The sequence below is a fragment of the Puma concolor genome, chromosome C1 (assembly GCF_028749965.1).
Source record: "Puma concolor isolate L17-30 chromosome C1, mPumCon1.1.hap2, whole genome shotgun sequence".
Classification (NCBI taxonomy): domain Eukaryota; kingdom Metazoa; phylum Chordata; class Mammalia; order Carnivora; family Felidae; genus Puma; species Puma concolor.
Genome location: NC_141674.1, coordinates 56563736 through 56578374, shown reverse-complemented (window position 1 = coordinate 56578374; position 14639 = coordinate 56563736). Strand labels below are relative to the sequence as shown.

Sequence of the window (14639 nt, the reverse complement as noted above, 5' to 3'; positions counted from 1 at the left end):
AAGGACTTGGGCAGCTTTGTAATACCTGCTTCATCAATCAGTTTAGTACTTCTCTCCTAGCATTGGCCTTTCCTGGCCTCACTTTTGGCTACCGCTGCAAAGATGGGGTGTCCTGTGGAATGAATGGTAGGAATGGTAGGTTGAAGCTTCTGGGTATCATGCCCCAGCTGTCCACCCTACACTGAAGAGGAGTAAGATGGGGAAGGGCAGGTTCATAGTATTACCATTTAGTTAAAAGTGTGGATTTGGAACAAAACACACTTGGCTTCAGTTCCAGGCTGTATCACTTACTGACTGCATGGCCTTAGGCAAACGTACTTAATCTGTCCAAGCTTAATTTTCTCATCTGCAAAGTGGGATAATAATAGCTGCTTTGGGTTTCTTTATAAGGATTAAATGAGATGGTGGACACAAGCAGGGTGACCTTATTATTTCATATCCTCTCTGGGATATGTTTGGGAATGAAAGAGGAAGTTTCACCAGGTGGGCCACCAGGACTGTTGTGGGCAACCCACAAACCCTATATATAGGGGAACCTGGTATTTATGAACTCTCCCTTCCCCAGGTTCCCTAGACCAGAACTACAGAAAGTGTGGTCTGAGGACCAGCAACACCAGTATGACCTCGGAGCTTGTAGGAAATGCAGATTCCCAGGCCTGGTTCACACCCAAAACTTAGTAAGTCAAAATCTCAGGGTGTAGGACCAAGGAATCTGTGTTTTAACAGGATTTCAATTCCTGCAGTTTCATGGAGTTTAAATGTCACTGCCCTAGACCCTCTGCTGTCTGCCAAATGTAGTACCATCCCCTAAAAAAATCATCTGGAATTGTTTGGGGTAGGTACTTGGGGGTAATCTGTAGGTGAAAATGAATGGTAGGGAGAAACCTGAGGTAGCAGGAGAGAGGAATATCTGACATTTTCAAATCTTTATATGCAGTGGGAAAAATTAATTAAAACCTTTCTGTCACTGCAAGTTGATTGCATCTTTCAGAGGTGAGACTGGTTGGATATCTAAGCTCAAGTATATGAAGCTTTGGGGTATGGAATTTCATCCTCAGAAAAGGGAAAAGTCATTTCTTGCCTCACTTACACACTTGGAGGGCGCTGAGAAGCAGAGTGAGGGGGAGGTCATTAAGAAGCCTGGAACTGCTTCTTAATGATGGCTGCTTAATTATCTTTAGGATGTGTTGATCCCTTTCAAGAAAGATATTAAACCTTGAAAAGTGTGAAGGAAATGAATCATCAAATCTCTGCTTTTTGATTGCAGTGAAATTTAGTCTTGAGTCTGAAGATTAAATGAGAAATTGCTTTAAAGCTTTTTAGTCCCTGGTGGATTGTGAGTTGGGAAAAAAAAAAAGTCAAGTTGCCACCTGCTGTAATTTGTCCTAATTAGCCAGTCTCATGCTGGAGTTGGGGGAGGACTGAGGGGGATGGGGAAAGGAAGGGGGGGGAGTGCCTTTCTTCCTAAATGCCCTAAATACTGGCAGAGGCAGAACCTTGGTGCATAAGGATAAGTCCCCAACAGGAGACAGTGAATTTGTCTCGGAGACAGGTAGGCCAGGCCAAGATCCCAGAATCTGATGTGCCTAATTTGTTGAAGGTAAATTTGTCTCATGAAGTGGTAGCGTTACCCTCTCTATAAGGATGAGGAAGTGGAGGACACTGAGAGAACCGTGAATGGGGAATTAGAAGGAACCCTGGAGATCTTGTTTTACTTAGGAGGAAAGTGAGGCTGAATGAGGCAGATGACCTTCTCAAGGAATCCAGCAGGGGGCCAGATCAGGGCTAGAATAGAAGTCTCCTGACATGACGTTCAGTGCCTTCCCTACCACAGACACATGCCTCAGTACATGTCTGGGGCAACATCACTGTTTTCTCCCTGCTGTACTTGAGGGTCCTCTTCCCCATCAGAGTTAGAGGCTGGATTTGGAAGACCTATGTCCCCCAACCCAGTACTGCTACTACTTTGGGACCTTGGGCGAGAAATACAATCAAGTCAGTGGCAATAGACTAAGTAAGTTTTGTTCCCTTCCCTCTCAAACCCTCAATTTCTAGAAATAAAACAAGACCCTGAAGGAAAGCACATAAGAAAATTCTTTCTTGCTGTTAACATAGAGGATAATTAACTTCTTCAGTGTGGATTAATCTGAGGCCAAATTTGAGCAGGGTAGTTCCTGCAGAGCCCCAATACTTGCCCTGATTTATAAGTGTAAAGGAAAGGAGTAGAGAGGAGAGAAGGAATCTACATAAGAAGAATCATCCAGTCTGCAACTGAAGTTTGGAAAAGAAGCAAAAAGCTTTCGACAGAAGAATTGTTTTAAATCTCATAAGCCAAGTCTAGTCAACGAATAGTTCTGAAAGAGTCCTTCAAACCTTAGTGGATGAAAGACTATTATGATTGATTTGTAATGTCTGCTATGAGTGAGGAAGGGAAGCGTGGAAACATAAAAGCCAGGTATTAGCCTGCTGTACCTCTACTTTGGTCTCTGTCTCTATACAAAATTCTGTTTATTGCACTCTAAGCTCTGTCCAATAAAGAATTCTCCAAGATCACCAAAGGGTGAGAGACTCTTCATACACCAGTCGGATTGTGGATTACTTGTTATCTTCCTTCTGATTTCTCCACTGGACTTTTTACTCTAAAGATGTACAAAAAAAATTATGTTGGTCCTGAGAATATAGGCTTAGGAACAGCGAATTAGGTCTTCCCTATCACTTGGTTAAGAGGTGTACAGCAGGAAAATACTGAAGCTGGCATATAAACCCTACATCGATGGCAGACACTCATCTCTTTTATCAGGGAAAAGTCCCTAGCTACTAAAGCTGATGCCTCTACATGCCCATATTTACTCCCCTACCCTGACCCCTCAGCAGGGCCACATAGCCGGGAGTCCTGGTGAGGTAGAGCAGAATTTAGTTTTCAAAAGCAACCTACACCCCTACTCTTTAATGTCTCACAACCATGCTTTCTGAGCAGTAGCTCTTCAATCATTGGCAGGAAGTCCAAGAGGCTTTTCTAGAAATTGGGCTAAATTTGGCTTAACTAAAATTTCTGCTCCCTTCTGCCATCTAACCTCTAGGGCAGTTAGGAAGCTTCAGAGGCAGAAAATTCCAAGTTGGCACCTCTGACAACCTAATCCCATTATTACCTTTTATCCCTTCTATCTTCCCCAAATTCTGAGTGTTCCTTGGCTTGCTTCTTTTTCTATCAAATCAATAACAAGAAGATATTTTCACCTTCTTGTAGCTTCAGGCAAAAGCCGTGAAAATAATTACTCTTGGCATCCAAGAGTGTGATGAACATTTCAGAAGTTGACTGTTCCATGCAGCCAACAGTCACGGAATAGTAGTGGTCTCCCATGATGTGCTGCAAATAAAAAGCCCTTAATAGGCCTGGTAGATCAGGTTATTCTGATGTGAAGCTTAATGCGGACTGAAGAACTGAGAAAGCGTTTGTTAAGAGAGGAGATTTCTGTTTTTTATCTAAAATTTTCTGGTTCCACTTCAAATGTGGCTGGGTCTTTTTTTTGGGGGGGAGGGGTGGAGGGAGCAGCCATTGGATACCATGCCTCCAGTGTGCCCTATTATCTGTAGCTCTGAGGTATACCTTTAAGCATTAGCTTTTCAGCATTGGTGATATGAGGCGAAGGTAAGGCAATTTAGACATAGTCTGTTGGAAATAGTGATTCTGTCTCAAACTCTCTGCTCTTCTTCCAGACCCCAGAGTATGAGGGTCGTTACTATGAATGTGATGTCCTTCCTTTTATGGAAATCGGGTCTGTAGCTCATAAGTACTACCTTCTGAACATCCGGCTGCCTGTGAATGAGAAGAAGAAAATCAATGTTGGAATTGGGGAAATAAAGGATATTCAGTTGGTGGTAAGTAAATCTACTGGGTCCAGGCAGCATGTGACATTAGAACACCGGCTCAGAACAGTGGTTTGTGAGCATGTGTGTTGGAAAGTAACTCCATCTCACCCTTGGAATCTCCGTGTGCCCATTGCGTCACCTGAGAAATAGAAATGATGGCTGAGATTTAAATTGACATGAGAGATTACAGAAATGGAAAGTAATGCAGTTATTGTACCCATTTAAGATTTTATTATAATGGTCATGATTGTGTAATAATACCAAGATAAAAGTAATTTTTCTTCACATGTCTCACCTTGCAAGGACAAATGTTTCTTTTTTTCTTTAAGTTTATTTATTTATTTTGAGAGGGAGAGCAGTGGAGGGGCAGAGAGGGAGAAAGAGAATCCCAAACAGGCTCTGCGCTGTCAGCACAGCACCCTATGTGGGGCTCAAACTCACAAACTGTGAGATCATGACCTGAGCCAAAACCAAAAGTCAGATGCTTAACCAACTGAGCCACCCAGGCACCCCCCTCCTCTTTCTTTTCTTTTTTCTTTTTTAAGTTTATTTCAAGCACAAATGTTAAAGGTAGCAATGGTGTTTTTTAGGTTCTTTCCATTTTATTTGTTTAACAGGCAAAAAAAAAAAAAAAAAGAACATGGACCAAGAGTCTTTTTTATCTAAAAAAGTCACATAAGAAATGCACATTTATTGTAGAAAATTAGGAAGCAAAAGTAAACACAAAAAATAACATAAAAATTGCCCATAATATCTAGAGAAATAATCACTGTTGAGGTTTTGATATATATCCCTACAGACTTTTTCTATACAGATAGAAAGATACATGCATATAGTTTTTCCAAACAAAAAAAAATCATACTCAACTGACTTCTTTGTTCCTTGCTTTTTTTTTTTTGTTTAATAGTATATTGTGAATATAATATAAATATACTTTGCAATACTGTGTAGCATTCCACTGTATAGATTTACCTTAACACATTTTACTGTCCCAACATTTTGGGAGCTATCTTAAAATAGCTCCAATTTTTCAATAAAAAAGTCTCACAGAAAAATCTTTAATCATGCTCTTAGTGATTCCCTTTGTATAGAGTGGGTCCATTTTTTTTTTGCCTTTTATTTAGATTTCTTACAGTGCCTGAGGAGGGGGCAGGGGAAGGATGAAGAGGGTACATGCTATGAATATTAAAGCTCTTGATCTTGAAAGTTCAGCAGAAAAGATCTCTTTTCACTTCTCCCCAAAATGCATTTTCTGGTAGAAAATAACACTAAGATATAGTCACCTTCAAAATTATGATTGGTCTTTGTCTAGGGAATCCATCAAAATGGAGGCTTCACCAAGGTGTGGTTTGCAATGAAGACCTTCCTTACGCCCAGCATCTTCATCATTATGGTGTGGTATTGGAGGAGGATCACTATGATGTCCCGACCCCCAGTGCTTCTAGAAAAGTAAGAACTGATTTCAGAGCACTCTTAAAGAACACTGGCATTCTAGATCTGCCTGCCATCGTCCTGGTTTTGCTGGGGTTTAGTTCAAGTGGTCATTGTGGTACTTAGGCAGGTGATTAGACCAGGAATCATCCTGGACTCTTTTTACTCCTTCAGCTTTCACATGCAACTTATTATTAAATCCTAAGGATTAAACCTCTCTCACATTTCTGTTTCTCTATTCTGTCTTTGCTCTTCATTCCCGTGGTCTGAGTCAGATACTTCTCTCTGTCACTGTGGACAAACTGCCTTGCTCCTAAGCCCTACCCTCTCACCTCCATAAAGATGATATGCTCGTAGATATATCCCCTTTCTGTCCCACATTACTGACTTTTCCTTTCTGCTGGATTATTCCCATTAACATACAAACACACTATACCATTTCACATTCTTAGACAAAACTCTTGATTTTCCTATTTCCCCCTGAAGCCACCACACCGTCTCTCTACTCCTCTTCATATCAAAACTCCTCAAAAATTTTGTCTGTATATCTCCTCCACCTGTTCTTTCTTGGGCCCATTCCACCCCTCAGTAAAACTGCTCTTGACAGGATCTCCAGTGACCTTCACATTCTAAATCCAATGGTCACTTCTCAGTTCTCACTTGACTCATCACCAGTATTGATGTAATTGGTCATTTCCTTTTTCTTCACAGAGCCTTCTTCACCCTTCTCATGGTTATTCTCCTCCTTTGCTGATCATCACTGTCTCCAGTGCTGTTTCCAACCATCTTTTCAACCTCTTAAACTTGGGAGCCAGTGCTCAGTCTTTGGGCCTCTTCTCTCTATTAGCTATGCCTGTTCCCAGAGTGATGTCGTCTAGTCTTGCGGTCTTAAAAATCACCTACATTCTGATGACTCTTAATTTATATCCTCAACCTCAGCCTCTCTCAGCCCTCAACCCAAATATTCCAGCTGTTTATTTAACATCTTCACTTGCACAAAAATGTAACACATGCAAAGAACAACATTTTATTTCCTCTGCTTCAAACTTGCCCCTCTCCTAGGCATCCCCACTGAAGGAAATGGCAGCTCCATCCTTTCAGCTGCTCAGGTTAGAGAAGTAGGAGTCATCCTTTACTTCTTTTTTTCACACCCCTCGTCCAACCCAGCTGGAAATATCACCGTATCCATTGCCACCACCATAGTCTAACTCACTTTCACTTCTCATTTCTCACCTGGATGACTAGAAATAGCCTCTCAATTGCTCTTCTTGCTTCCACTCTTGTCCTTCCTATAGTCTATTCTCATAGCAGCCAGTGTTCACTTTCAAGTATAAATCAGATCTTGTCACTCCTCTGCTCAAAGCTCTCTGTTGGCTTTTCATTTCAAATCCTCTGATTTCATCTCCGATCCTCTCTACCATTCACCATCCCCCTTGATGATGCTTAGACATGCCTGGTATGCTCCCACCCCATGGCCTTTGCACTGCTGTTCTCTTCGTCTGAAATGCTCTTTCCTAGATATCTCTGTAGCCCAATTCCTCATTTTCTTCAGGCCCTGTCATAATGTCTCTTATCTTAGACTTTTTCCTCTCCACCTTATGTAAAGTAGTATTCCTTCTTTCTTCATTTTCTTACCTTGATTTATTTTTCTTCATTATATTCTATATTTATTTGTTATCTTTCCTCCCAGACCCATCCTCTCACCCCTGCTGAATGCAAGCATCGTTAGAGCAGGATCTTTGCCTATGTTGTTTACTACTATATCCTCAGCATCTCGAATAGTGACTGGCACATAGTAGGAACTCAATAAATATGAATGTGTTGAATGAATGAATGATATCATTCCACTGTTTAACCTTCTTATTGGATCCTCAGTCCTTTTAAGATAAATTTCAAGTTCTCTGATGGGGTAGGCAAGTTTCTTCATGAACTCAGCTTTTTTTTTTTTTTTTTTTTTTACTTATTTAGTGTCATGTCCTGTCATTTCCTGGTATGTGCTACATGCAGATCCCCAAATGCTTCAGGCTGTTCCAGGCTTCTGTGCCTCCATCCAGGCTTTTCCCTTTGCTTGAAATGTCCTTCCACCTCCCCAGTCTTGACTCCCAGCTCGTCTCAGTTTCTGTCTCTGTCAAAGTTAGAAGTCCGTGTGGCAGCCTGTGCACACTTCTGTCGTATCACTTGTCACACTTTATTTGGCTCAGCCATTACATATATCTCCTTGAGTAGAAGAGGGCTACTCTCTTAGTATCTCTAGCCCTAACAAAATGCCTGGTATGTCATCCGTGCTTAATTAACCCTTGTATTTCATAGGTATGAATGGAATTATGAATGAATCAGTGACAAAACGCATGAACTTGATAGAGCAGTGGCAATTAATAGTACAATAGGGAAAAAACAAAATAAAAACTAAACACACAGCTAAAAGAAGTATTTCATGTTGTTTGGAGTGATTTATTATTGAAACAATCATGCTTGTTCCTAGTTGCTGAGGATATCATAATAATGATGATAATGAGTGTTCTTAATGATCAGGTTAATGATTACCTGAATAGGTAAGCGGGGATAATTATGTTCAAAGAGGTCTGCTTAAGAAGGCAAAGGCAGGGGAAAACGTTGTAGGAAGCTCTTAATCTGATTTGGTACCAAAATAAAGTTCAGGGCATTAAGGAGGTTAGGTTCAATTACATAGAAAATGTTAATGTAACACTCCTTCGTTCTGCAGTGGTGCTAACAAAATAAGACATTTTGCATCTCTGTAGAAATGAGAGCTAAGAAACTGATCGTATGGCTTCAGTCCTAATAGTAACATCTCATTTCCCAAAACTGGGTTGTTTTTTTGAAAATCTGCCTCCCAGATGAATAAAGTGGTTTTCCTGATATTCTCTCATGATCAGAGTTATCTTTGCCCTTGGTATTTCCATGACTTTTATCAACATCCCGGTGGAGTGGTTTTCCATTGGATTTGACTGGACCTGGATGCTGCTGTTTGGTGACATCCGACAGGGCATCTTCTATGCGATGCTTCTCTCCTTCTGGATCATCTTCTGTGGCGAGCACATGATGGTAAGAGCCTCCTGACAAAGGAAGCGACTAGAAGGAAGGGTCTGGAGTCAGACCGTTGGTTCAGATTCCTACTCTACCACTTACGAACTAGCCAGGTGGCCTTAGGCAAGTGATTTAATCACTCAGAATTTCAGGTTTCTTGTCTGTAAGGTGGAGTTTAAAGGCCTAAAGCATAGAGTTTTGTGAGATTTAAATGAGATGATGTATTTTTTACAGAAAGTAAACACACAAATGTCAACAATTACCACCATTTCCTCTGCTTTGGCTTCAGCTCTTCTTGTCCCCAGGACCAAGGTAACCCCCAGTGAATGTGGGCCTGGCTCTTTCCCACTGGCAACTTGTCCAGGTGGCCTAGTAACCCCTATTACCTCCCTGGTCTCAGTTTGCACAGACATCAAATCATATTTCAGGCGGGACTGAAGGTACCATGGATAAAAATAAGAATGGTGCAGTCATCACGTTGTGGCTAAGGTGATGTGCCAGCTGGAGCTTGCTCCTCCTGTCAGGCACAATCAGCTTCGTAGTAGTGGACTGTTTTTAAATCCCATAATGGTTTGATCATTGCTTCTGAAGACTTGCAGCCCTTGTAGGAGAGCAGTGAGAGGAGAGAGAGGTGTTAGCTTACGGCTGGGGTAGCCATAAGGGCCCCTCCAGCAGTGATGCACTGAGAATGAGCCCTCACAGCAGGGACAGGATATAGGAGACTCAGGTAGAGCAGCCTAGCCTGCCATGGTGGAGTGCCCAGAGTGAGTTGTGTGCAGTGTCCCCACCTGGGCTCCAGCCTGGCTGCTACAATTTGTCTTCTGCCTTTCCCTGTTTTCTCACTTTATATTCCTTCATTCTCTGTCTCTTGGTATCTTTCTGTATCTCTCAAGAGGAACCACTCTTGATTTTAATGAAGACAGGGAGAATATATGTCTATTATCCTAACCATGAGAGATATTGATATATCTCTTGACATATTTTAATGCCTTAGAGTCTTTATTTTGTCCTCTGGGCACCACCCACCTGATCAAACACAAGTGTTTAGTCACATAGGAATTCAACTCTGAATGAGTCCTTTTACAGACCATAGATTTTCCACTGCTGAGGGTACAAGACCTTTCTTTGGGTTCCCATAGCATCCTGTTCCTATTACTGTGAGGGCCCCTATGGGTGGGCTGATAACAATGAGCTCCTTTGGAACAAAGATTTTGGTCTTACTCATTCTCCTCTGCCTAGAGCCTAGCGTGATGCTTGATATACAACAGGTGTTTGAATGACTGACTTAACTATAGAAGTGCTTTGCTTTCCCCTGTCTCATTTCTCAATTTGGTTTTCCTCAGGATCAGCATGAGCGGAATCACATAGCAGGGTATTGGAAGCAAGTTGGACCAATTGCTGTTGGCTCTTTCTGCCTCTTCATATTTGATATGTGTGAGAGGTGAGCAGGTGCCTGTGGGGTCCTGGGCTAACATGTGCATCCCTATGTCCACTCCAGCTCCTTTAGAGGTATTCAAAGAGGGGAAGGGTGGCCGGGAGCCTATGGGGTGAAATCACTGGACATGGTCACATCCTCAGATAAAGATTGGGATTAAATCAAAGACAAAGCCCTTTATAGATGGAAGATATTTGTGCTGGCCCTATCCTTCAGACTCTGTTTAAGTCTGCCAGCCTTTCTTAGTCTAAATACAGCTCCCACCCCTCTGGCTGTGAGAAACTAAGAATGTGTAAAAAGAAAGTTCCCCTCTGCCTCTGTATTAATTGTGTCTTTCCATATCATTTTTCTTTGTAGAGGGGTACAACTCACGAATCCCTTCTACAGTATCTGGACTACAGATGTTGGAACAGAGCTGGCTGTATCCTTCCTTGCTGGGTTCAGGGTTTCATTTCTTGTCATAGCCACCTGGTCCCTCAAGATGATTTTCTAAGTCCTGCTAATGTTCTCCACGTGTGCTCGGCCAGAGTTTTGATCCTCAGACCAATGATAATGGTGCAATTAAGGCAAATAAGAAGAAGAATGAATGCTTGCTTTTAAGCTCTGTGAGAGGAGGCAAAATGAAGAAGTTGCAGTGCGTCCTCACAGCAGATGGATCAGAGTTGCTAGTCTTACCACAGCCTGTCTAAATGATCTATACGCTTGTTTACTGCAGACTCCGGCATGGCTAGCTTTTCCCTGCAGCCACAGAGGCTCATATCTGGGCCCCTGTGGGAGAGCCCGTTTCCAAAGTCATCTGTGTGCGCGACTTCTCACAGTGACCTTGGTGTGCCAGCGTACGTGCTGCTGCCATTCCTTTCTGAGACCGCATGGAGATAAGGCTAAGGTGATTAGTTCCAGGGGAGTTGCCGACGCTTCTGGTTGGTTGGTGTAAACTCTGTCTGAGTCATCTTCATGAAGCAGAAGCGATGGTCTTAGCTTATCCCCTTTAGGATGCCGGATTTAAATATTTTATCTTCCTGAATAATATGTCAAGAGCTTTGGGAGAAAAAGACTCTCCTCTGGAGTTGGGGAGAAAGGCTGGAGTTGTATTATTTCCTGATGGATAATATCTTGTCACGTGCTGGTAAATAATGCTTTGTTCGGCCATGATGTTTATCTGGGCTTCTTAGTGTCACAAGAACTTTGTGAGCAAACTGATTCAGTAGTATCATTACCTTAAAGATGAGAGAGTTGATCTCACCATGACTCCCATCCTTCCTCTCCAAAATGTGAGCTGCACAACACGGGAAGTACTCATAATGTTAAGTCTACTTCAACCTTTTCATTGTACAGATATGATGGAGGTCCAGGGAGGCAAATAAAATGTCAGGTTTCCTCATTGCAGGGTACTGTTGGCTTTATGGAAGAAGGAGAAACTGCATTAAATGTATTACTTAATGAAATATACATGCTGAGTTCACACTTGTTAAAATTTTTTAAAATATGCAACTTGGGGTAGAGTTGGAGCAGAAAGGACTTGCCCTGCCTCCCAAGCCAGCTCAGTGTACCCCAAGCCAGCCTCCCAGTCACCTGCCTCCCAAGCCAGCTCAGTGTACCCCAAGCCTTGGTGGTTCTCAAGTTAAGCTTTAAAGATAGGTCTCAGGGTTGCCCTGATCAGTTTCAACGTATATACTGCCCCCACCCTCATCTCCCAATTTGGCCATCTGTCCTTCTGCCCCCTGTCCCATTTGACAAGATTTTTCTTGTGGTAACAGAAGATTGCAAACAGAATTTCCTCCCTGGTTTTACTTCAAGGACTTAGGTCCCATGCCCAGCATCCCTTCTAGCTGCTGTGGCTGCTCCCATCCCCCACTCCATCACTTCCTGATTCCAGGGTGTCTCACTCTTCTTATAAAAGTCCAAGGACTAACTAGCCCAGTGGTTCTTAAACTTGATCCCTGCTCTTGGTTTCCCTGCTCTTGAAAAATCTGATTTCATATATCTTCAGTGAAACCTGGGCTGCATTTTAACACTTAAGGTGATTTTAATGTAGCATTCTACCTGATCAGTAATTTGCAACTGATATCCAGTATTTTAGTGCTTTTCAAATTTATTGTACATACATATCTCCTGGGTATCTTAAGAGGCAGATTCTGATTTAGTAGGTCTAAGGTGGGCCCTGGAATCTGCATTTCTCACAAGCAAGACTCCATTCCTCTTCTTCCTCGCCTCAGAGAGCAATTTGATTCATTCCATTCTGTTGTACTTCTGTGTCAGAAAATCTCTATCACTGGCATTAGAATACCAGTTTTAATATTTTATCCTCCTGAAAATTGCCCAACTATTTGGAGACAGAGGGTGTTGTTGCCAACAGAGCTGAGACATGCTTGTGTCCCCAGCTAGCCTGCCATTTCCTTTACTGGAAACCATCAGATGGCCTTCATCATTGTGGCTGGCATCTGCCTCTGCCTCTACTTCCTGTTTCTGTGCTTCATGGTGTTTCAGGTGTTTCGGAACATCAGTGGGAAGCAGTCCAGCCTGCCAGCCATGAGCAAAGTCCGGCGGCTGCACTATGAGGTGAGCAAATCTCTTGGCTCATGCAGGATCTGGTTACTCGGTGTCTCCTGCTTGATATGTAAACACATACCACACACCTATACCTGGAGATTAGAAGCCTTTATTTCAAATACACATCGAGAGGTTCTCATGTAATGTAGGAGCTCTGGGCAAAATAAGAGGCTAAATCCAACCCTAAAAACACCTAGCTGGGCTGCATGGATCTTGGAGTTTTCTGTGGTATATATGTCTTTCTGTCCTCAGTAGGGGTGAACTTGTTCAGCAGGTTCTTCAGCTTTGGGGTGGAATGTGGGTGATACTAGATGGGAGATTTGACTAGGGCAGAATCAGCCTTGAGACTGGGCTTCAGCCCAGGTGATCTGATTTTTAGACTCCCAAGAGGCTACATTTCCCCTAAAATATCCAGCAGGTGATCAGATAGAATTCGGTAATTTCTGTTTATATATTATGCATCTCATTCAAGGGAAAACACTCAACATCCTCTAATCTCTAATACAAGCAACACATTCTTAATTTTTCAAGGATCCCTTGGACTCATGCCTAAGTGGCTGTCCTTGGAGAGACATGGGCCTAATTCCTCCGTGAAAAGAAACAGAAACTGCAGAACCCCAGGGTTTTTATATGCAGTGGATCTGCAACTAAGCACCCCTGAATAAGAGGTGTCTCTCCCTGAAACACAGGTTCCCTTAAATCCTGCTCTCAGGAAACCCTGGGCACTTGCTGAAGCTTTGCCTGTCTCTAGAGCTGGAGTGACACATGAGAAAATTCAACCAAATCCACTTCATGTTGATTAATATGCACATTTCTTTTTGTTCACTGGAGCAGAATTTTATTACAACCGCAGAAAACTTGGATTTGGTGACTTTGAACCCTTGCAGAGAAGCATAACCAGCTTAGCAGGGAAATTAGCAGCCTCACCACGTGCTGTGAATATAATTTTCCCAGGCTCTGGTATCACTGTTTCATGAGAGATAAGAACATAAGAAATATTTGGCCCAATAAATTTTTCAGCCACATTCACCTCTGCAGGAGAAATGTTACTGTGTGAAATTATTTTACTAGTCACTCTTAGGGATTTGGTTTTATAGATTTCTTTAAAATTAGTTTTTTATAGATTTATATATTGAGAAAAGGATTGGTACCAGCTGGGAGAGTGTTAAGCTACTCTTTTTCTCCTTCCTAACAGGGGCTGATTTTCAGGTTCAAGTTCCTCATGCTGATAACCTTGGCCTGTGCTGCTATGACTGTCATTTTCTTCATCGTTAGTCAGGTAAGTGGATCCTGAATAGTCAGGGTGAGAATGTGCTGGAGAGGTGCGTCTACTCTGCATAGAAAATTCTAGAGAGCCGCTGAGGAAGGAGCAGGGAGGCTATAATGCTGGGCAGCTCTTCAAACCATGTTTTTTAAGGGACATTCCACCTGGCCAGAGGTGGACGGAATTTTCCCTTTCAGTACAGCCTCACGGGAAGAAGAAGTTGCTGAATAAATTAAAAGCCTGCAGCCAGATGGAAGGGCACTTATTTCATTTAGTTGAGAATACACTTTTCAAGCCCCATAGCAGAACAGCAATAAGCAAGTATCAGTTTGATTTGATCCTTATCTAGCATTAACATAGATCCTTTTACAGTCCATCAGCCATTCTTTGCAGTAATTATATTGCCACTTAAACATGAAATATAATTCACAAGTCCCCTTGATAGAATCTTACCTTTCTGCTGGTTATTTCCAAAACTCAAACTTTTGCTCTCTTGATGACCTCAATAATGGTAATAATGTTTAAATATTGGTAACTGGTTTGGGAAAGTGGAAAGTACTGTTTAAATCTGACATGCTACCTTTCTGTCATTCACTGGAGCTTCGCAAAAATCCTGTGGGGAAGTACGGTAAGTTTTGCTATCCCAGTTGCTAAGATAGGAAATCGAATGGCCTTAGAGACATTTCCCATTTGTGCTCTTTTCCAGCCGGGTAGGATTGTGGATGGGTTATTTCACAGTTCTAAGGTTGAATATTCTTATATGTAGAACGGATGTTCTGCAAAAGGTGGCTGTAAGGATCACGGGCAGCAATGCTTGCAAAGTAATTTGCAGAGTGCCTGGCACATCATGGGCAGGAATAGCTGTGCTCTTGTGAATAATAAAAAAAAAGGGTAAATATTGGGCCAAAGGACATTCAGTAAGTTAGGGACCAGAACCCAGTCCTTTTGACTTTTTCTTTTCTTTTTTTGCCAACTGTTCTGTCCTCTCTGTATTTGGCCCAAACTGAGAATGTAAGTAGTGCAGATAGAGCCTTAGGATGCAGA

At 42.2% G+C, this 14639-nt stretch overlaps 1 protein-coding gene across 3 annotated transcripts in view; it reads left to right on the top strand.

Annotated features, from left to right (window-relative positions):
• Nucleotides 1-14639, top strand: part of WLS (Wnt ligand secretion mediator) — a 100874-nt gene that overhangs the window by 69521 nt on the left and 16714 nt on the right. For 2 of the 3 annotated variants that reach the window (XR_015254778.1, XM_086717257.1), the window contains exons 4-11: nt 3718-3879; nt 5183-5319; nt 8196-8364; nt 8581-8658; nt 9690-9787; nt 10139-10202; nt 12197-12340; nt 13527-13610. Coding sequence is in view for 2 of the 3 variants with exons in the window: in XM_086717257.1 (XP_086573383.1) it covers nt 3718-3879; nt 5183-5319; nt 8196-8364; nt 8581-8658; nt 9690-9787; nt 10139-10202; nt 12197-12340; nt 13527-13610 (936 nt within the window). In the remaining variant the exon portion in view is untranslated. The remainder of the gene's footprint in view (nt 1-3717; nt 3880-5182; nt 5320-8195; nt 8365-8580; nt 8659-9689; nt 9788-10138; nt 10203-12196; nt 12341-13526; nt 13611-14639) is intronic. The other variant, XM_025912660.2, reaches the window with a different exon arrangement.